The sequence below is a fragment of the Lacerta agilis genome, chromosome 3, assembly GCF_009819535.1.
Source record: "Lacerta agilis isolate rLacAgi1 chromosome 3, rLacAgi1.pri, whole genome shotgun sequence".
In the NCBI taxonomy this organism is placed as follows: domain Eukaryota; kingdom Metazoa; phylum Chordata; class Lepidosauria; order Squamata; family Lacertidae; genus Lacerta; species Lacerta agilis.
Window position 1 is genome coordinate 82,848,719 of NC_046314.1, and position 24,165 is coordinate 82,872,883.

The 24,165-nt window shown below is 39.6% G+C and overlaps 1 protein-coding gene across 1 annotated transcript in view; it reads left to right on the forward strand.

Moving 5' to 3' along the window:
• ZFAND3 (zinc finger AN1-type containing 3) overlaps nucleotides 1-24,165 on the forward strand; it is a 135,274-nt gene that overhangs the window by 68,269 nt on the left and 42,840 nt on the right. Inside the window, exon 4 of the mRNA XM_033144576.1 lies at nucleotides 19,684-19,863. Within this exon, the coding sequence (XP_033000467.1) occupies nucleotides 19,684-19,863 (180 nt within the window). The remainder of the gene's footprint in view (nucleotides 1-19,683; nucleotides 19,864-24,165) is intronic.

Consider the following 24,165-nt stretch of genomic DNA (forward strand, 5'->3'; position numbering starts at 1 on the left):
GAGTTCCCACAACTGAGAATACCCTCTCTAAATCAAATGTAAATCCTATGGTGTATGGAAACTTCGAATGTTCAGGATGCTTAGACTGTATTTTAGTGGACCGGTTAAGGAGGGATGTATTCAGAACTCCCTTGTGCTTGGATGAAATGTGCAATACATAGCAAAACACCTAGTGCTTCTCTGTATTCCACAAGAAACTTACCCAAGTTGCTGGTTCAATGAAGTGGCACAGCATATTTTGCTATGTTGAATTTATTTATTGTTTCCAGTGCATGTGTATATTGTTTAAGATGCTTGCAGGCAGCTGCATCACTAAGAAGTTGCCCATTCCAATCACTCTCTACAGAATCGGGTTCAGACATGGGAACAGCTGGATTTTTGTGGGGGTTGAATGCTTGGAAAGCCATGTTCCACCAATAAAGAAGAAGTTTTATTTGTTAATTAGGGTGACAGAAAGGCAGCTATTGAGAGAATGGTTGCTTGCTTTTGCCACAGATAATGGCGACTTGCACACTCACTCACTTACTTACTTATTACCAGCCCCCCGTCCCTAATGAACTTCTACTAGGGAAAATATGTATATGTTTCATTTGTTGTCATGATTTAGCAGTGTCTTAAAATGGGGGGGGGTGCTCCTTTGTTAGGAGGCTTCTAGTTGTCCTATATCTATTTAATGTTGTTTAGCATTGCTCAAAATATGAAGAAATCAAGATGTTCCTATCAAGCTGTGTGTTTTTCTAGTTTTTCTAGCCTTTTTCTGTACACTCTGGATGTGTAATTCTCAGCTCCTGTTATTCCCAAACAGCTCACTGCATCTCCTCATGAGACAGTGCTCTGACTTTGCCTTCTTCTAATCCAGGATACATATACCCAGAGAAGAAACTCACACAGAAAATGTGTGGGAGCTTATGTGTGTTTAACTCTGCTGCATGCTAGTTTTAGCTCACATTCCATCTCAGCCAGATCCTTGTAGCTGGTGTTACAGGGACTGTGAGAGCTCTTCTGTCGTGGCGTGTAGACTGAGGGAAGTCATATTGGGTAAATATCAATGCAAAAAGAGAAGGAGAGAACACGTTAGCATTGTTTCTGTCCTGATCAGTCCACCACAATCTCTTACCACTGCAGAGCCCTAGAATTCTGTTTACCAAGCAGTTTTCATCAGTATCCTTGCTTTTGACCCTTTGTACACACACAATCAAGTGCCTCCTTTAGAATGATCATATTGGTAAAAGAAAACCTCTTAGAAGAAAGTACCACCATTACTGCTCTTTGGGGCCAGATTAAAATTGTTCTGATTTCCTGGACATTTAATGATAAACTATATCAATCTGCTGAGTATCTCTGCTATTTTATATGTTTAGATTTTTAGGCTATATATAGTTTTGACTGTTGTGTCATTCATACACACACACACACACATATATATGTAATGCATGCACAGAGAGAGAGATTTCAATCATTAGCTCCGTTAAATACTTATTTAGATTTCAGTCATTAGCTCCATTAAATACTTATTTTAGTAGAAAGATAAGTTTTTGTAAAATGAACACTTTTAGTATGTGTAGGCATATGGGATATCAACAATTTTAAGTCATAAAATATCTGCTAGGTATTAAACCAGCCTTCCCCAGACCCTTCAGAAGGTTTGAGCTACAGCTCTCATCAGCCCCAGCCAACATAACTAGTACCGGTAGTTAAGAGATGGTAGGAATTGTAATCCAAAGCATTTCAATCAACATAGGCTGAAAGAGGCTTATTCTACCTTTAGGATGCACCATGCTATGAGTTTGTACAGCTGGTCCTTAATCTGATTATATTTCTCTGAATTGACATTGATCAAATAACAGGAATAATATGCTGTGTGATTTTCATATTTCAATGCACCAATATCTGCTGTTTTATAGGTGCTCTTCTAATCTCTTTGAAGTAAAAATTATGCATTAACAGAACTATATGTTAAAACATTTTTTTCCCTTTTATCACAAACTAGGTTTTTTTTACTGCTTACAAATGGTAAATTTGGTGCACTCCGTCAAGTTGCAGTTAATATTGGGACTTTATCATCTTTCCACGGCGAGTCTTTTGTTTAGTGCCAGAACCCCTAACTATTATTTAGTAAACCTGCAAATAAAAATCTTAAATCTGTCATGCATCTGTTGGTTCTGTAGCAGCAGCCTATGAAACCTTGCACCTCTGCCTTTACAGGTCCCTGTCATTCATAGTCCACAATGCGTACTGACCTTTCAGATTTCATTTTAGCTCATTTTTGTGCTTGGAAATCAGATGCATGAAACTCCTTAGGTTTTTTTTTCATTTGGCTCTGCTAGCCAGAAACACCAGTTCTTCTGTTTAGTAGCGATACTGTTAATATTCACAGGACTATCAATAGCTAGTGGCTCTCATGCTGCTTTCTGCCTTCAAACTGCAGTTTGAAGGAGTCCAGTAGAACTGATCAATTGAAACGTGAAATTTTTGGTTTACAATTTTACCAGACTAAAACAATATGATATGACATGTAAAGTTAGCCAGGGCAGGTTGAGAGGGGACAGTTTGGCTGGAGCAGGCATTGATGTTGTGTGCGCACCTCCTCCCACATGCTCTTCTATGCTGTTGACTTATCTGTATTTCTTCCCCCTGGTATTAATGCATTCATTTGCACTACCCTGTTTAAACTGGGGTTTTGTCAGCCCCACTGAAGGCTGTTTTTACAGTGGGAGGTAGGATAGATAACATAAGCATAGATAGATAGATAGATAGATAGATAGATAGATAGATAGATAGATAGATAACATAAGCATATAATCCTGATCTGCATAATTTGCTTACAATATTTGAAGCCGCACTATAGCACTCTGTCACAGTCCAGGGACTGCTATGACAGATCTCTTGCAATATGTTATACTTCCAAGTGCTTTGGAGTAACAGAAAAAGCAAATGCATCGCAGCTAACCAGGTTTCATTCTTGAGCCTTCCTTTGGATCACTGCCACTATGTCTGCCGACATCAAGGTGAGTGGGAGTTCCACAAACATTGAGTTGAGAGAACACAAATCTACACACATCTCAGTTTGGGTGGCTTCCAGGATTTATTTATTTTTAACTATACTTGAGAGAACACTGTTCGAGGCAGTGTTTTATGGGTGGCAAGAATGTAGAACAATCCCCCAAACAAAGGCAGAAACTACCAAATAAATGTAAGGCTTATTCAGAAAGAAACAAAAAGAAATGTAAAAACAACAAAAGAATACTGTGATGGCATAAGCATTCATAAATCAGTCCAGTTTTATTAGACACAACAGACTCAGATAACTATCCCAAAGGCAAAACAGTATCTTAAGTAATACACGTTACTCTCCGCTTATACTTGTTGTGTGTGACCGCATGATGCCAGGAGATAATTAAATAATTTAATTCATACTCAGAAATGGCAGGAGAGAGCTGGAAAGTCCTTGTGGCTCGTGAGGAGACCCTCCCTGGAGCCCAAATGGGATGTCAGTAAGGACAGAAGAAGCCCCGAAGAGACTGGAGGCACAGCGGGGCTTTGTTTAGGCTGCTCAGCCTCTCCGCCTACCAGCTGACACGCAGGGTAGCAGAGCATCTGCCACTTCTCCGAACGTCCTCCAGCCTCCTGCTGGCCCAGAGCTTCAGTTCTAGTAGTGGATATTTTTGGATACAGTGAGAGTGGCACAGAGGGTGTTTAAAGGGTGTTTAGAGTTATGATTCTTGTTCTTTTAGTCACTAGCTGTGTGTATAGCTGTATTGGGCGGAGGAGGAGTGGGGCATCACCACATACCTCATCAACCTCCAAAGCCTCTAGAACCAGAACATAGATTTGGCACTAGTACACAACTGTGACTGAATCTCAATTAGGCTGCATGGCAAATGGAACAAAGGACACTGAATTTTGCATGGATACAGAATATGCCAATTCCCATGTAGCATAGTACCTTCCTGCCCAACCGTCTTGGCTAATTGTTTCTTGAACTTGTGTTTTTGTGCAGGCATATTCTTAATGTAAATTGGAAGTGCCGTCTCTTTTATGCAGATTATGGGTTTTATAAACTTACTTGCCTTGTAGGAGGTTTGACTCACTGCATTATTTAACAAGATAGACCTCTTATGTTTAAATACCAAGAAGTTAGTACTATATAGTTCTGCATGCATTACCCCTCAAAGTTCAGTTTATTTTTAGTTATCAAAATTGATTAACCAAGGAGGAAAACAAAAGGCTTATGCATCAAAGCATCTATGCAGAAGGAAACGGGACAAGTGAAGAATTAAGCTCCGTTTCCTGTTTGTCATTCAGTTAGTCTGGCTGCATTTCCATTAGAGCTACTTGAGCTGGTATTTCTAGCTGGTTATTAGTGTGCCCAGCGAGCCATGGTTTGCTGGAGAAGCTCAGCGTTTTCAAAAATAGTGTCTGAAACCTTGATCATCTTAGTTTTGCTGAACTGGTGCTCCTGATTCTTAAAACACTTCAGGATATCTGTTGTTGTTGTTGTTGTTGTTGTTGTTACATGCAGAGCTTCAAAATAAAAGCATTCAGGAAAAGCATACTTGTAATAATTTTCTATCATCTCTTTGTGGAAGAAATTGTGGTAGAAGAAATAAATACATACCCCTGTCTTCCTTCCTGCTTTATGTGAAGAAGAAAGATGGGAATTAAATGATCTGAGACGGTTTCAATTTATTTCCATTTGTTTATTGCCCACACTTCTCCAGGGCTTTGCATTCTAAGCTTTCTTATATTATCACTTTATAGTTAGGTACCTGGATGCTTCTCCATATTGGCTGAAAGGTAAGGTGAGATGTGCAGCAAAGCATGACCTCTAATTCTGAAGGTTCTCAAATTGAGCTACACTGAGATGTTCTGCAGAAAGGTTGCAGTACCATCGATAATATCTGCTTGGCTCTGCATTTGATTTATTTTTTCTGTTTGAAAAATATTTGAATTTGTTTGTTGTTTTTTGTATCCCCCCCCCAAAAAAAAACAAACCTGGATTGTGGAATAGGCTAGTTGCAACACCCTGGTTTCAGGCCTGTGGCTTTCACTGTATGTAGCTGGTGCAGTTTACTGATTTCCCCCTAAAAAGTAACTTATAAAGGGGCCTTTCTCAACAGCTTAGCCTAGGGCCTGTGATGTTTATATTGTGGTGCTGTTTTGGCAGTGATGTTTGTGGAATATTTCTCTCTTTTGTTACTTAACTAGCATATTTAAACCCTTCATTGGGACTGAAAATATTCAATTCAATTCAATTTGCCATATAAATATAAATGTGGTAAATAAAAATGAATAAATAAAACTACGGAAGTCCAGACAGCTCGTTAGAAAGTTAACATTACAGTTACTAGAATGAGTTATGTACGTACGTAGATTTATGGAACCAAAACTAATGTATGGGGGGGGAGAGTTTTGAGAATAGCTGCTCTCCCATGATTACTTAACGTTTGCCTTTCAGGCGTATTTCATAATATTGGCCCCCATCTGGGGTAAAGTCAAACTGCTACATTAGTATAATATGACCTCCCCAGGGTGCAAGCCTGAGCAATGTGGTGCAAAGAAAAGTAGAGCAATATGTTTGGCACCACCTTGGCTGCAGGTGTTGCTTGAAGGAGGCATACAAGGTGCCATCAAACCATCTTAGGGACTCCCCTTTGGATTTATGTAGGGTTTACTCCTTAAGCTTTTATTCTCCCAAAGATATCCCACAAGGCATCAGAGGTCTAGCATCAGAGTTTTCCTTCTCCTGGATGGGCTACCTTCCCAGGTTGACAGGCCCAGTCTGCCCCTCACTTCCCTCTCCTGCTTTGAAATGCAAGCATTAAAATTCTTACAATGTTGAATGCATGTGACGTTCCTGTCTTGCTTGTAATTAAGTAGTTAAAACATTTCTTCTGTTGATAGCTGTGCTTCCTGATACGGAGCCCTTAGATTTACTGCCAGTTAAAAAATTCTGGATTGACATCAATTGAAATTTAGATTTTGGTCATAAATGGAAATATAATTTAGAGTGCAGCCACGTCCAAGTGTATCTGAAGGAAGCATCAGATAGCGGAAACGTTATTAACATGAAAATCTCTTTGAGCTTAAGTCTTTGACATGCTTTGTCTAAAGTGTTTAGAGAACTGGACACAAAAAAAGCTTGTTCTGCAGAGTGTAGGCAACTACTGTTTTGTACACTGAAACAACACGCTAAATAGACCTGTGAAATTAATGACCACCTTCTCATTGGAAAAAGTGTAAGAGGGGTATCTTCCCATTTCTCTTCTTCTCTCCCCCCTCCACCTTTCCTGCCCATTACAGAGTTTCATATTATCCAGATTGCTATGGTTCGCCTTGCTAAATGAGCTTTGTAGCACTAAGTTAATTTTCTGCCAGTATTGCTTCTGGCTGATGACTGTGGGTGTTTGTGTATCCATTAAGTATGCTGCCAGGACGCATCCACCATTTCCCACCTCTTCCATTAAATGGCTGTCAGCAGGTTTACAGAACTGCTCTCTTACTCTGCACTAATTGCTGAAAGGCTGGTGGATGTGATGAAAAAATCAACCCACAAAAAAGGAGCAAGATCTTGTTCAGAGATCTCAAAAAGTAAATAGAAATGCCATCAGCAGTTAAATCAGATTTCGCATATAGTCACAGTGTGATTAGCAGGATGATGATATAATTTCTTTTTAAATTCTTACTTTGCAGAGCAAACCTATCTACTAACACAGCTCCACATATCAAATAAATTATGTTCAGGCATACACAACTGAATATAGGTAGAGTTGTGGATAAGGCATGCCTGTTAAAGTAGTGTACATTCCCTGCTGGTTTTACAGTTGATTTCGAAATGGAAACCTGTTAAAATAGCATCAAATGTTATCTAGCTAAGATAAATGAACATGAAGAGAATGAATGGGTTTTACTTATAAAATTCAGTATGTCAGAAACCCCCTGCTGGCAGGGAGTATCTAAGGAAAGACTGTATGAAGCATGCAGACTTTGGTTTTAGGCTTCAAGCCTAAACAATAATAAAATAATTCACACATGGAGTTTTGTGTTTGGTTACTTTGCCTGTGCAGCTTTTCAGAACCAGATACAGTGGTGCCTCGCAAGACTAAAATAATTCATTCTGCGAGTGTTGTCGTATAGCGAATTTTTCGTCTTGCGAAGCACCAACGGGAAAATAGCGGTTTGACGGGGCAAGCCCATTGACATTTTCGTCTTGCGAGACAGCCTTCCACTAGCGAATACCTTTCGTCTAGCGAGTTTTTTGTCTAGCGAGGCATTCGTCTAGCGGGGCACCACTGTATGTTCATTTAGTTTTGTGCATTCAAAATAAAAACATAAGTATTATTTTGAATTTAAAAGTTATTAACATGAATCTGAAAGTTGACAAGGTTTGTTTGTCAGTGGTTTTGTTTTGTTAAAACAAAAATAAATTAGTTTGCAAACAAAAATTAATTAGCTTGCATCGTTTTTGCTCATTGCTGACTGGACTGGCTCTATCAATTATTGGAGGAATAATATGCTGCATTATTATAGGTAATCTATCAGAAAAAGCCACGTTTCTTTTTTAAAAAACACAAAAGCCAATAAATCATGCTTCTGAAAAATGCCATTGCTGTTGGCAATTTGGAAGCCACTCCCATATGTAAGACAATTGGACTTTCAGCCTCGGTATTACCCAAACTGAGGTCCTTCATATTTTATTAGATTAGAACTGCTATCACTTCTGATCATTGACCAGGTTAGCAGGGATGATACAGTGGTGCCCCGCTAGACGAATTTTTTTCCGTCTAGCGAAAACCGCGGTTTGCTAGACGAAAAAACCGCTAGACGAAAATATTCGTAGAACGAATTATTTTCGTCTAGCGGGGCACCACTGTACTGAGAAACGTGATTCAGTTGGAACTCAACATGTGCCCATATATTTTACTAGGCTTTACTCTGAGTAATGAGTGTGGTGCCATTGCAAAGGAATCTGACAAACTTACTGGTACATTCGCTTAAGCCAAATCTTCTCCCAAAGCAGCTGTGCAGGGAATTGTATCTTTGCCTGAGCTACAACATAAGGGCAAGCCTAATTAGTCCTCAGAACCTTTTCCATTTCATAAAAACATTATCCAGCTCTGAGAGATTTCACCAGTAAATGGATTTAGGCTATTTACATTTTCTGGGAAATATCCCCCCTTTCCCCACAGGGTACACCTCAGCCACCTTGCTGTGAGCTCGGGTTGGCCAAAGACCTCTTGTAACCTCCACTACCACTATGCTGGGAAACATATATTGATATGTCCAATTCAGAACTTGCGATAATTAGCACTCGGTGTCCTTTCCATCCATCACTGTGATCAAGGTAACTAGAGCTAATGCCCGCCAGGAAGCTTCTTTCTGATAACTGGGCATCTCACAGATACTCAAACTACTCAGCTTTATGAATGCTCAGGAGGCTGTTCCACACTTCCTTCTCTGCCCTGTGGACGGCTGCAGGACGCTCTCTTCAACTCACCCACAACCCTTCTCCTTGCCTCATCTCTCCCATCTTTTTGCCTCTCAAACAATGCTTGTTGTTTTCTTCAGGATTAGTTGGAACCCTTGAGGGGAAGCACTAGGCAGTGTTATCCCATAAGGAAAGCCTTTTCTGGTTTTGGGGGGAACTTCATTAGAAAGATCTTTAGGAGCCCTAGGTGAGAACTGGACTTGGGATTGGGCTGTCTTATGAGCCACCTCACTTGAGCCTGGTGTGTACTTGATATGAATGTTTGTAGCTCATCGCTTTGTTTATGGCCTTGAAGAACTGATCTCCCTCCTCTGCCTTTTTCCCCTACTCTCCTTCTGTTGCGTGTCTTTCTTTTTTGTTTGTAAGCCTATTGGCTCTTTCTCTCTCTCTCTCTCTCTTTATTGACCTTGAGAGAAAATACAGTTAAATAATACTAAATCTTATTCCTAAGCAATATATTGAACTTTAAAAAAAATCAAGGCTTTTGTTGCTTGAACACAATATGAAATTACAACCTCATAGAATAGTTGCCTTCATAGAAAAATAGTACGAAAATGATCCTTCAAGGTCAGTTAAGAACTCCTTTGAGAGAGCAATTAATTTACCAATTCAAAAGTAATTTGAATCTGTGCTTTTCTGTGCTTTAAGTTAGTTTACCGTACTCAAGTAGATGAATACTAGTTTAGATATTGCAGATCTCTCATAATTCTGATATTTATCCATTAAACAAGAGTATTCATTTCTTTTCTCTAAGGAAGTAGAATTCAGTGATTGAAATATCAGGCATAATCAACAATAATGACTTGAACACACAAATGTATGAAGTGCATATTAATGAAAGGTAGTTTGTTTAGAATTAAATATGGAAAAGTTCTATGCTGTTGAATCTGATGTTTCAAAATTAGCAAATGCTAGTGTAGGCAATGACTGATTTACACACATTCGATATGTGTGTGACTGCTCATGCGCACATTGCGGCAACCCAGAAGTGGCTAGAAAAGGGGGAAGAATGGGGCGGAGTTGGCTTAGGCATGCTGTGACCCAGAACGCAACACCCACACAAATCAGGGGTTGCCTGTACACAGCATGTTTACAAAAACAAGCCTGCCTCATATTTCTAAGTTTGCTTTATGATTTAAGCATGGCATGGATTTTAAGCTTCTGACTTCTACTTCATTCAGATGGAAAATGTCTTAGGGATGGATCTAGATTGATTGAGCATAAGGACAAGAATATAACAGCCACCATTGATATTTCTGATGTAAATGCTTAGGAATCAAAGAAAGAAATGAGCAGTCAAATCAAATCCATGCCCTCAAGAGTATTTTTTTTTTTGTACCTAAAGCAGAGGTCGGCAAATTTTTTCAGCAAGGGGCCGGTCCACTGTCCCTCAGACCTTGTGGGGGGCTGGACTATTTTTTTTTAAAAAAAAAATAAATGAACGAATTCCTACGTCCCACAACTAACCCAGAGATGCATTTTAAATAAAAGCACACATTCTACTCATGTAAAAACACACTGATTCCCGGACCGTTATCGGGCCAGATTGAAAAGGCGATTGGGCCGGATCTGGCCCCTGGGCCTTACTTTGCCTACCCATGAACTAAAGCATGCCTTGAAAATACCTGTCCAACCTTTTGCTTAGACTTCTCCAAGAATTCCTCCCCCTTACTATTAAAAAATGATTTATTTTTATCCATAATATGATAATTACCCACTCCCAGCCGCATGTCACGCCATGCAGGTTTCACGACTCTCGCGAGTGGCTTTTGAGGGGAGGAATGGCAGAGAGCTCCATTGCGCATGTTAAGCTTTGCTTCCGTTTCTTTTGATCCAAGACAGTGGTTGGATTCTCCACTAAACCGCCATGTCAGAAAGCAAATGGATCTCCCTGCTTATTGCTTCTAATGTCATCTTTCTTGATCCCCAGCAACCAGCCTGCACATTTAATGCGGTTTACAGCAGATAAAATCTCAATGGCTTCCCCATTATAGACTATTGCTTAGTTTTTTGTTGCTTATTTTAGCTTCTCCAGTATTTCATACATGGCAGGGTACTTGCTGTGGTCAAATCCTATGGATGTTGAATTCCCCAAGGAATAGGTCTAGCTGAAATTAGGAAGCAGCACCGCTGAATATCTTCCTACATAATTACCTGAGTTCTAAGGCTGGTACCTTTTCAAAGAGCTAAATTGAGTTTTTATGGTTTCTATTCAAGGTAGAGGTATTTCTTAATTTCCTATTCATTTTTAGCAAATTGCTATCCTTTCAAATTGTTCCTCATAGCATTGAGAAATCTAGGCCGGTAGGGTGTGCTTAAAATACAATCTCTGGAAAGACGTTATAGAACCGGTGTCTAAATAGAAGGTTTTCTCACTCTTCTTGCTGAATTCTTTTAACTGTTTAGAGTTAAAAACTGGCAGTTCTCTACCCCCTTTTTGGGGGTTCAGGTCAACGTTGTTGAGCTTTTTTTAGGAAGGAGGAAGGCCCATTTTGGGGGGGGGGTTCGGGTCAAAGTTGTTGAGTTTTTTCAGGGAGGAGGTAGGTAAAATGTTGAGCTTTTTTTTAGGGGAGCCACAGTTATTCAGCTTCTTTGGGAGGAGCCAATGATCTACCGCAGACGTCCAGTGATCTACCGGTAGATCACAATCTACCTGTTGGACCTGCCTGGTCTAAACCAATAAAGTATTTTTTTAAAATCCAAATGCCGTTTCCCTATCTCTTAGTTTTTATAACTCATACAGTATGAAAATAAGAGTAAGTGTAGTTTTGCTTTTTCTAGTTGTTCTGGAATGTTTTAGGGTATTGAAAACTGTAGTTGGCTTTTTATTCATTTTATATGTACTAAGATTTTGGACCAGATCTTAAATTGTTAATTTTATATTCCTGCTTTGAATTCAGTACAAGCACACTTGAGAGTGTGACTAAACTTATCATGGTGGCTTTTAGATTGCCTTGTTATCAACTTAAGTCGCCGCGCTTAGGAGTCATTGGTTTTATTTTTACTTAAATTGTAACACTGACATTTCTGAATTTACCAGCCATACAATATTTAAAAAGGTTAATCACCTTTTCTAATATAGGTTGGGGTTTTTTTCCTAGTCATATTATTCAGACATTGACCCACTCTTGGTAAATTTTATCATTAGCACTCAGTTCAGGGCATAGCTGCAAATAAACGCCTCATTGAAGATTTGAGCAGAGTCCACCAAGGGCACGTGAACCCTATTAAACTTGGCTTTCTTACCAACAGCTTTCTGGCTCTCCCGTTTCTTTGACAACTGGGCTTACTTCTCTTGTGAACCATTTCTATGGTTCTGCATTGCTCGCTACTACATGAGGAGTGTAACCTGCTGAACTTCACCTTTCCCCTTTCACTGAATGATGGTGCTTCATATTAATGAAAAAAAATACCTTTGGATCTGTTAAACGCATCTGGAAGTAGCTGTCTCAATTTCAGTTAATATTCTAAACCTAAAGTAATACACATTTCAGATTGTCTGAATTTGAAATAAAATAGAACTTTTGAGGGAGAAATCAAAACACATGGGTTCAAATTCATATTTATATGATTAAGATAATGGCCACATCCAAGCATTGAAACATAGTTATAAGAACATACTGCATTCACATATTGTAACAATCATATTTTCTCATTATGTCTCAACATAGGAAAACACTGATTTGAATCTTGTTCAGTATCTTTGTTAATAAGCTCATAGTGTTCTAAATTGATGCTTTTATTCTCCTTCCCTTGAACATGGGGGAAGAGGAGAGGGACTGTGCAAGTCCAAAGCTTGCTGTGGTACATATCTAAATCATGGGTGGGTAACCTGTTGTCCTCAAGATGTTGGACTCTCAACACACCAGCCTCATCTAGCATGGGCAAAGATGATGGGACTTCCCCAAGTTCTAATTGCAGTAAAAACAGAGTATTCTGTTAAAACATGACCCAAGATAATTTCATCATGGGTGTCTTCCCAGCATGACCGCTGTGTAATCTAGGATGATTACTGCAAGTATTGCCTATTCCCTACAAAGTGAAACAAAGGCTATAGGATGAATGAATGCCATTTGCCTTATTTAAAGCAATTCATTACCTTACCTTAACATACAATGCTGTGGCAAGCTCTGCAGGTATCCAATTTCTACTGTTCCTTAAAGGACCAGTTCAGTGTAGCAGCTCAATGCTACTAAAGTTTAAATGTGACCTTAAGTTCATATTTTTGGTAATTTAACTGTGTGGCTTTGGCAATATCCCATCTGTCATACTTGAATTTACTTCTTTAAGCTCCTTGATGAACAAATCAGATGCAGATATTAAGAAATAAAGCACAGGCCCTGTTGTTGTTTAGTTGTTTAGTCGTGTCCGACTCTTCCTGACCCCATGGACCAGAGCACGCCAGCCACTCCTGTCTTCCACTGCCTCCCGCAGTTTGGTCAGACTCATGTTGGTAATAATAATAATAATAATAATAATAATATTATTATTATTATTATTATTATTATTATTATTATTATTATTATTATTTATTTGTACCCCGCCCATCTGGCTGAGTCTCCCCAGCCACTCTGGGTGGCTTCCAACAAATACTAAAATACTTCGAGAACACTGTCCAACCATCTCATCCTCTGTCGTCCCCTTCTCCTTGTGCCCTCCATCTTTCCCAACATCAGGGTCTTTTCCAGGGAGTCTTCTCTTCTCATGAGGTGGCCAAAGTATTGGAGCCTCAGCTTCAGGATCTGTCCTTCCAGTGAGCACTCAGGGCTGATTTCCTTAAGAATGGATAGGTTTGATATTCATGCAGTCCATGGGACTCTCAAGAGTCTCCTCCAGCACCATCATTCAAAAGCATCAATTTTTTGGCGATCAGCCTTCTTTATGGTCCAGCTCTCACTTCTGTACATTACTACTGGGAAAACCATAGCTTTTAACTTATACAGACCTTTGTCGGCAAGGTAATATCTCTGCTTTTTAACATGCTGTCTAGGTTTGTCATTGCTTTTCTCCCAAGAAGCTGGTGTCTTTTAATTTCGTGACTGCTGTCACTATCTGCAGTGATCATAGAACCCAAGAAAGTAAAATCTCTCACTGCCTCCATTTCTTCCCCTTCTATTTTCCAGGAGGTGATGGGACCAGTGGCCATGATCTTAGTTTTTTTATGTTGAGCTTCAGACCATAGTTAGCGCTCTCCTCTTTCACCCTCATTAAAAGGTTCTTTAATTCCTCCTCACTTTCTGCCATCAAGGTTGTGTCATCAGCATATCTGAGGTTGTTGATATTTCTTCTGGCAATCTTAATTGCGGCTTGGGATTCATCCAGTCCAGTCTTTCGCATGATGAATTCTGCATATAAGTTAAATAAGCAGGGAGACAATATACAGCCTTGTCATACTCCTATCCCAATTTTGAACCAATCAGTTATTCCATATCCACTTCTAACTGTAGCTTCTTGTCCCACTTAGAGATTTCTCAGGAGACAGATGAGGTGATGAGGCACTCCCATTTCTTTAAGAACTTGCCATAGTTTGCTGTGGTCGACACAGTCAAATGCTTTTGCGTAGTCAATGAAGCAGAAGTGGATTTTTTTCTGGAACTCTCTAGCTTTCTCCATAATCCAGTGCATGTTTGCAATTTGGTCTCTGGTTCTTCTGCCCCTTCGAAATCCAGCTTGCACTTCTGGGAGTTCTCGGTCCACATACTGCTTAAGCCTGCCTTGTAGAATTTTAAGCATAACCTTGCTGGCATGTGAAATGAGTGCAATTGTGCGGTAGTTGGAGCATTCTTTGGCACTGCCCTTCTTTGGGATTGGGATGTAGACTGATCTTCTCCAATCCTCTGGCCACTGTTGAGTTTTCAAAACTTGCTGGCATATTGAGTGCAGCACCTTAACAGCATCATCTTTTAAAATTTTAAATAGTTCAGCTGGAATATCATCACTTCCACTGGCCTTGTTATTAGCAGTGCTTTCTAAGGCCCATTTGACTTCACTCTCCAGGATGTCTGGCTCAAGGTCAGCAGCCACATTACCTGGGGTGTACGATACCTCCATATCTTTCTGGTATGATTCCTCTGTGTATTCTTGCCACCTCTTTTTGATGTCTTCTGCTTCTGTTAGGTCCTTTCCACTTTTGTCCTTTATTGTAATCTTTGTACGAAATGTTCCTTTCATATCTCCAATTTTCTTGAACAGATCTCTGGTTTTTCCCATTCTGTTGTTTTCCTCTGTTTCTTTGCATTGCTTGTTTAAGAAAGCCCTCTTGTCTCTCCTTGCTATTTTTTTTTTTTTTGAAATCTGCATTCAATTTCCTGTATCTTTCACTATCTCCCTCACATTTTGCCTGCCTTCTCTCCCCCCCCCCCCGGCTATTTGTAAGGACTCATTGGACAGCCACTTTGCTTTCTTGCATTTCCTTTTCATTGGGATGGTTTTCATTGCTGCCTCCTGTATAATGTTACGAGCCTCCATCCATAGTTCTTCAGGCACTCTGTCCACCAAATCTAATTCCTTAAACCTGTTCCTCACTTCATAAGGGATTTGATTTAGATTGTATCTTACTGGCCCAGTGGTTTTTCCTACTTTCTTCAGTTTAAGCTGGAATTTTGCTATAAGAAGCTGATGATCTGAGCCACAGTAAGCTCCAGGTCTTGTTTTTGCTGACTGTATAGAACTTCTCCATCTTTGGCTGCAGAGAATATAAACAATCTGAATTCGATGCTGCCCATGGTGATGTCCATGTGTAGAGTCGTCTCTTGTGTTGTTGGAAAAGATGACCAGCTTGTGATGACCAGCTTGTTCTCTTGACAGAACTCTATTAGCCTTTGCCCTGCTTCGTTTTGAACTCCAAGGCCAAACTTGCCAGTTGTTCCTTTTCTCTCTTGACTCCCTACTTTAGCATTCCAATCCCCTATAATGAGAAGAACGTCCTTCTTTGGTGTCATTTCTATAAGGTGTTGTAAGACTTCATAGAATTGGTCGATTTCAGTTTCTTCAGCACCGGTAGTTGGTGCATAAACTTGGATTACTATGATGTTAAAAGGTCTGCCTTGGATTCGTATTGAGATCATTCTATCATTTTTGAGATTGCATCCCAGTGCAGCTTTTGCCACTCTTTTATTGACTATGAGGGCCACTCCATTTCTTTCTTGCCCACAGCAATAGATAGGATGGTCAGCTGAACTGAATTCACCCATGCGACCTTTCGGTTTTGGCCCAGCTGCTTTATCAGCTCTGAATCTACTTGTACTTGTCCTCTGCTCTTCCTCAGTAGCATGTTGGACGCCTTCCGACCTGAGGGGCTCATCTTCCAGCGTTATAACTTTTATATGCCTGTTGTTTTTGTCCATGGAGTTTTCTTGGCAGGGATACTTGAGTGGCTTGCCAGTTCCTGCTCCAGGTGGATCACATTTAGTCAAAACTCTCCACTATGACCTGTCCATCTTGGGTGGCCCTGCACGGCATAGCTCATAGCTTCTCTGAGTTATTCAAGCCCCTTCACCACAACAAGGCAGTGATCCGTTAAGGCCCATTTACCCTATTTACCACTTATTTCTGTGCATATTGTGCTATTTTGTGAGCATTTCCATTCTAGTTTGGGAAACCTTAAGCCATTGACCGTAATATGAATATTTTTGTGAATGGAGATTAGTGCTATTTGCATGAAGTATAAAGCTTCATTAAACACAACTGCTTTGGTCAACACATTTTAATTACTTTGCTAATCAAAAAGGCCACACATCCAAATATACAGCAAACCACCAATAGACCTCAAATATATCAGCATTGTCTTAATCAGAAGTTGCATTGGCATGGGGTTCAAAATGACTTCAGTGAACTAGAGTTTTGTATAACCTAAGATTCACAAAAGTAATGAAGTCATTTCAGTACTGCCACTACCAAGCAGCTATGGAGGAAATCATTTTACTGCTGCTTTGATGCCATTTTATATTATTTGGGATAATGTTGGTAGTGAGTGGTCTGTTCCTCCATCACCACCACCATATCCCTACCACCACATCTGCTTAATTCAAAATATAGATTATGCTCCATCTTGAAACTATCTGGCACATCTTAAAAAAAAAACATTGGAAAGCGTTTTGAATTCCAAACAAACACCACTGATGGAAAATTAGGCAATAGTTAACCTTAATTGGGACTACATGGGTTAGTCTAGGGAAATTAATTAAAAATAATAGACCAATGTTCTTAAATGCTAGGATTCTCCATAGACATCTAAAAGGGCACCTGAGTGAGGACTGTAGATGCTAGCAGTGCTAGAGGCACTAATTGATAATGTGCTTATATATTTTTTTAAAAAATGAAATCTTACATGCTCTTTTAGTTGAAGTGGGCAAAGTAAATATGAAACGTAATTAAATTTTGCATCCATTGGTTAGTGAGCCTACTTCAGAGATCTTTTGAGCTTTCACCAATATTGCACTAGGGGTTCTTCTAACCTACTGAGTTTCTCAGTTGCCCCACACTGGCAACTTGTTGTTTCAGTATATTTAACAAGCTCTTATAATTTACCTGCATAGATTTTGTTCTCTCCTGCTAGAGTATTTCATTTCTTTTAATGAAATAAGTAAAATTAGTTGTTTCTGTTCATTAGTAGTCTAGGCAGAAACATGTGTTCCTGATATCCTCGAGGAGAAATTGGAGAAAATCAGAATAGGTAAACCACCCTTGTATTTTAGCAAACAAAACAATGACTCAGAGGTGTGTATTTACTCTCTTGTTTGGTTGGCCATGTCCCTCTAGGCATCTCTCGTGAACAAGTCCTGTTGAGTTTATGCATTTCTAAAATTTATTTTGTTTTCCCAGTATTTATAAACCAGCAGAGACAAGAGATCAGTTATTGTTCATAAGAAAGGCAAGAGACACATTTAGAAGAGTTCATAAATTTACCTGGACTTGTAGTAGCCAGGACCCTCTTCCTTCAGTGCTGTCCTGTGTGCTTCATTAGGAAAAGACCTATTAATACTCTGAGACATACTGAGGAGACATGCATAGGATTTGGCTGTTAGTCCCTGACCTTGTGCTAAACCTCTGGACAAGCTGAGGAGCTAGTAGTCCATGCTCCCAAGTTTGAACAGGTATGTTCAGAGCACCCTTGTTGCCTGTAGTGGCAATCAGTAGTGAGGCAGAGGCACTGAAAGCCCATTCTTACGCAAATGACCACCCCCATTCTTCTCCTCTGAAGCAGAGGAAAAGGCTGGAGCTTGTTTTGGCAGTGGATAGCAGAGGTACCTGAAGCACCTCTGCTGCTGCTTTCGGCTCAAACAGCCATCAGTCTGAAGTGAGATGAGCGCTGCACCCCATAGTCAAGTTTAAAGGACCAGGGGTCCTTTACTTTACTTTACCTTCAATTTCCGAATGGAAAGAATTTGGGTCATACAACAAAATGGATTTGTCTTGAATGGGAAAAGATTGCGTGCTGTGCTACAAACATTTGCTTTCCTTTACTACAGTTTTTGCTGTCACTTATGAAATTGCTAGCCTTTATTAAAAGTAGCTGTTTACAAAATTCTACAACTTGCCTGTAGAAAGCAAGGTGTTTCCACTTAGAATAGCGCATACTGGGAGATGCTTATAAGTAGGTTATTTTCCTAATAATGCTGTATCATAATAGTTGTCATAGAAACGTTCCATGCAGTATCTTATCTTGCGGGGTGTGCTGTGCAGTAAACGTAAAGGACCCCCGGACGGTTAAGTCCAATCAAAGACTATGGGTTGCGGCACTCATCTCGCTTTCAGGCCAAGGGGGCCGGTCATGTGGCCAGCATGACTAAACTGCTTCTGGCTCAGTGGAACATCGTGAAGGAAGCCAGAGCACACAGAAACGATGTGCTGTAAAATTAACAGAATATAGAGCAGTTGTAAGGAAAATGGGGTTGTCAAGCCTTGCTCCCTGCTGTAGGATAAAGCAGAAATGTAATAAAATGCTTCTTTATTTCATTGCATAATTTGTATCTTTCATGTTAAAATTCCTAAAAGGAATAACAAACCGGAATAAATTAATTTTGTGCTGGGGCATGTATCTTTATTCAGTTTTAAAAGAAATAGTATCAGGTCCTCATTTGGTTCCTCCCTTGTTCTACCTTAAGCTGTTCCTGTTGAGCTTAATATAGTATAAAACAGCATTTTATTGAATTTAAGATCTTGCAAATCCTGAAGAGCAGGCTGTTTTGTTATCAATTTGGGCTTAATAAGCTATAGTTAAAGGCATCATTTCATAATTTATTGCCAATTCTTAGGATATAGGAGTGAAATAAAATTGAAGCATAGCTTGTGTTAACAGAAGAAACCAAAGGATAAAATTATGCAGTATTTACATTGGCCAATTGCTTTTTCTAAATAAGGATAATAAGGCTTTAGCTGCCATGCTAATCAAGACACCTAGAGAGAGGTAATGGCTTGGTGGAAGTCACCGATCAGTTGATCACATAGTGTTAGTAGGTAGGAAGAACTGATATTGATGTTTTGTCTTATAAAGAGAGGCTTTGCAAAAAAAATGAATGGTTATTTGTTACATACCTTGGTTAAATTCAATATTCATTTGCAGTTCACAAACTGTATTCACATGACACTGTAATCTGAGAACCAAGTTAGTAAACAACCTAGCCTCATTTTAGAAGGAGGCAACAAGTACCAGTAATTTTGCCTAGTTTCCTCATTAATTGCATTGTGCATAGAAACTCTCACAACTAATGCCAACTAGACAGGATGTTTGTCACATAATTTGCCTTTACCCGGTTTCTTCTTTAATTAATTGCTGGTGGGAGAAGCCACATAAGAATTGTGGAATGGGAAGGGAGTTAACCCATTTCTCTAGAACAAATTTTTGAGGGGCTTTGGGTGTGTGTGTAGGAAATCATCAAAAAATCTCCCCACTTCTGTTAGTAGCTCCAGTCCACTGGAGCCAAAGCACCAGTTGGATTGTGCAGCAGCTGGATTGTGCGCTAAATGTGTATCTTGCCATTCCACTGGAACAGCACTCAAGGTGATTATACCAAGTTCTGTAATAATGTATTGATGCAATGAAGGTAAGTTTAATATCTTAGGGCTTAGGCTAATAGGATTAAATCACAGTTTATAGAGATGATTATATTATACAACATATTGCATGTGCCCCATTGGACAGAAACATGTTTTGTAGTCAATAATCCCATCTCCCCAAATTTGTGTCTTGTTAGATTTTCAAAAGAAGCAACCAGATGACGAGTCCACTCCCAGCACAAGCAACAGCCAATCAGATTTGTTTTCTGGAGAAACAAATAGTGACAACAGTAATACCTCCCTATCTACGCAGACTGTTAACTCCAACCAGCAACTTTCGACAGAACTGAATGTAACTTCACCGAGTAAAGAAAAATGTAAGTGTAAGGAGAGCAAAGTAGGCTCTGCTCTTTTCTAGCATCTTTGGTTTCCAGCCTTTAAGAAGAATGTAGTGATTTCTTTGGGAAACTGTAGAAAACTGCATGAGAATGATAGTTTTGTGACAGTTGTAGGAAGAACAAGGGAAGGAAAACATTTTCTGTCTTGATTGAATAGAGCTCAGTTTGCATAGCTTTACCATTTTCATAACACTAATTACTACATTTGTCTACCTATAGCTTAAATGTTGGCCTGTGCTGTGGAAACTAGAGCCCATATTACTGCAATAATTGTGATGAAGTTCTTCAAATAAGTACAGAAAACTAAGCATGCAACATAGGATGTCATCCAATGGTCAGGGAATCTCACACATGGTGACTTGTGTAGAATAAGCATAAATACTTCCTGAAGCATTTGGGTATTACAGGAATACATTTTGCTGATTTTTTTTTATCTTAGTCTGACAGCTTCCTTTAAAAGTAAAGTATTGTTCAATAGTTTGAATTCAGATGCCATCAGTGCTATTTCATGGAAGCTTCTTTACAAAGCTCTCTCCTCTGAAATACAAAGCCTTTTGTATAGATATATATCTATATGTTGGGATGGGGATGTAGATCTAGTTATTTGTTTAGAATAAGTGCTAGGAAGGTTTGTTCTGTCTCATGATTTTCTTTGGAACAATGTGATAAAGTGCTCTCTTTCAGCCACTTCTTCATTTGGAACCAAAATGATTTTTCTCTAGAGTCTAGACAGTAATTTTGATACGTCACTTCTTGTATTTCAGAGGTGCTAAATATGTTGTTGGATTAATCTTGTTCACTGCATTTATATTCCGCTTTGCAGATAAAACTCAAGGGATGGGAACAGGAGATAAAATCATCCTACACCTTAGAATTGGAACCTCTTAAGTGGGGAGGTTTTTTTTGGGGGGGGGTGTATGTGTATAAGCTTTTAGTCTATATCCACTTAGAAGCTCTGAAAAAGGCCAACTACTACTGTTGCAAACACGAATAAATTATTCCAAGTAAAAATCACAGAAGAGACAATTCCAGTCAAGAATATTATGTTCAAGTATGCTAAAACAACCATGAAAGAGATTTAAGTAGAAAGTAACTGTACCTGTCGAGATTTCAGGTGGAGGACTGCACAGTTGAATGGCTGCCCATTTGGGAATAGGGAGAATGTTAGACACAGAAAATTAGCACAGTGGGAAGTAAAGCTAACATCAAACCCTCTCCCAGCGAACTTTGGGGCTCAGGAGAGGGTGTGGGTGTAGTGTACAGGTTTCTGTATAAGAGCGTTCAGTTGTGCAATGTCCCACCCGCAGTCTGAAGAAGTACAGTCTAGGGACAGTTTTATCAAACACAACTATCATTTCTCATCCCCCATAGATAACCTCTTGAATTAAGAATTAAGAGTTACGTTGATTGTAAACACAGTAAATGAATTGCATTTGAATCTTTGCATTTGTTTATTTATAAATGCATTTCTATACTGCCAGACCATAAAATATCAGGGCAGCGTACAACAACAAAAATTATTTAAAAAATAATAACAATTTAAAACAGTACAAAGCTACAAAGGTCTGTTGGCATAAAAAAAAGTTTTCAAAAGATGCCAGAATGTCACAATGAGGGTGCCTCACTCACCACAAAAGATCTACATCACCTCCTAAATATGGGATTCTTTGAGATGAAGGAAATAGTAGATATCCTTGGTTAAAGTCCAGTAAACTGTCACATACTGCACTGTTTACTTGCTTAATGGTTTTTGCCTCCCCTGTCTGTATGTGTGTGTGCACAATGTGTCTGCCTTATTCATTTATTCGCAATCTCACAGGTTGCCTCTATTCCATCCATTCATGCATAGAAGCACCAGGAGGGTAATACACAAAAAGGTTCTAGATGCACTTTTCTCTGCAAATGCCCCCAAATACTGTTTCTTCAGGGGCCTAGCAGCTTCAGTCCATTATCTCTTGGGATTGTCCATTTTCTTCCTGAGCAGCTACTTCATTGGACCAGACTTGTCTTGCAATTCCCCCCCCCCCAGTTTGGCTGTAAAGATGTACGAAAGGGAGAACTTATTTCAAAAATATGCTCTTCTGTTCTAGGCTTCTGTACACTCACTAATGCATGCTCTGAGATGATAGATATTAGGCAGCACAGCCAGCAGCGCATTTGAAAGTATTACCTATAAAAAATTCTTTATGACTTCCTGCTGGGATGGCTGTAAGTGAAACAGTGGTTAGATTTATTTACAGTTCTAGCTATCTCTCTTTTTCCCCCACAACCCCCAAACAGTAGTTCTCTAATGTAGCTCAGATTAGTGTCATTTATCAGAGCTAATTATACAGCAGATGGAGCTTTTCTGATTGATGATGGTCTCAGTGTGGAAGGTTCTTTCCCATAATGAAGAATGCCCAAACTTTAAATGTCTTTTTTGATTTTAATTTAAGGGTGGCTTTTTCATATTATTTATTTTGTTTTGTAAGGAGTTCTATAATACATACGCTGCTTTCATTATAGCAGTGTTTCTTAAATGATTGATATTTTTTCCGTGCAGTGAGATGATGATGTACAGCTGCATACTTTTACTGAATAGATTTGCTTGTATTTCAGCAAACAGAAACAAAACAAAAAAAAAACAGTGTACGATATCATTGAGTTAATCCTTACCAAATTGTGAATAGATCTTAGTGCTTAGAAGTGGTGTTGTTAATAAAAACAATTCAGATGGCAGCCTTTTGTGATCTTTCTCCGTTCCAAACCAGCTCGTCATCAAGGTGCTAGCTGTGGTTAATTGCCCTACAGGCTAAGCACACTATAATTGTAGTAAGCCTTTTTATTCATCATGTTGCAATAAAGATCTATCGTGTTAATAGTCTTGCTGAATGGGAAGAAATTTAAGCATTTTTATGAAGAGTCAGAATATTCTAGGAGGGGAGAAAATCTATAATTATATTTTGTGGCAGTTGGGTCTGGCAGGATATTAATGTGATTGCATGCATTCCTGTAATTCTAGTCATTCTTCTTACAAGCTAATTTTTTTCCTGGGCCTACTTGTATACAAGCCCATTTATTTCCTACAAAATCCGTATCTGAAAAGATGCCTCAAAAGTGCAAGTAATTCTTAATTAGAATTGCACCAGTTGCCAACAGTATAATTTCTCAGAGGAGATGCTGCTTCCGACAGAGAAGGAAGTGGCCAAATATTAATTTCCAAATGCCAGATTTAACCCTGACACATAACTTTTGTCTGTGCCACATTCCTGACTAACTCTCCCCCTCCCAACGTTATGAGAATAAGAAAAGCCGACTGGATCAGGCCAAAAGCCCAACTGAAGTAGCATCCTGGTCTCACAGTGGCCAACCAGACCCCCCTGAAAAGCTCTCAAACAGGACCTGAGCCAGGGGGTGGTGCACCCCATTTTTTTTCACTTGAGGTGAAACTGGATGTGCTGCCCGCTTCACTGCCCCCACTGCCAGTAGAGAAGAGGTACTGGCATTGGCACCAGTTTCCAGCAAGGTCTGAGAGCAGCAGGACACCACAAGCATCCCTCCTCAGGGACCTCTGCCACCTGAGACGGCTGCTTCATCCCACCTCATGGGTGGGCCGGGCCTAACCTGAGGACAACAGCACTTGCCTCTCCTCCCCCTGTTTATAGAACTGGTATTCAGAAGCACACAACTCCAACCATGGAGGCAGAGGATGGCAATTGTGGCTGATAGCCATGGACAGCTTTATCCTCCACGACTTTGTCTAATCCTATTTTTAAAGCCACGCAAGTTGAGGGCCATCAGTGTTTCCTGTGGGAATGATTACCATAGTTCAGTTGTGCACACCATGAAGAAGGTCTGAATCTCTCCAGTGAGCTCAATGTGGCATATATGGCCCTCCCCATCCTCATTTAATCCCCACAACAACCCTGTGAAATAGTTCAGACTAAGAGACAGTGACTGGCCCAAGGTCACCCAGTGAGCTTCATGGCCGAATGGGGATTTGAACCCAGGTCTCCCAGGTCCTCGTTCAACACTTAAACCACTGCATGACTAGCTCAATAGCATAAGAATACATTTAGGCTCTATTGTCTATTGCTTATTGTTTGGGCCGCCTAGTATTTGTATTTATTAATTAATTTTTTTCTTTTAAAATGGCCTATCCTTCTTCCCCAAAGGGAGCATAGTAGTAAGTGGTTCTCTTTAACAATGTGGATCATGCAGATAGGAAAGAGGGAGCCAAAACACATTTTTCTTTTAACCACTCCAGAATCCGCTTATTAGGGAAGTCTGTGTGTATTTTAT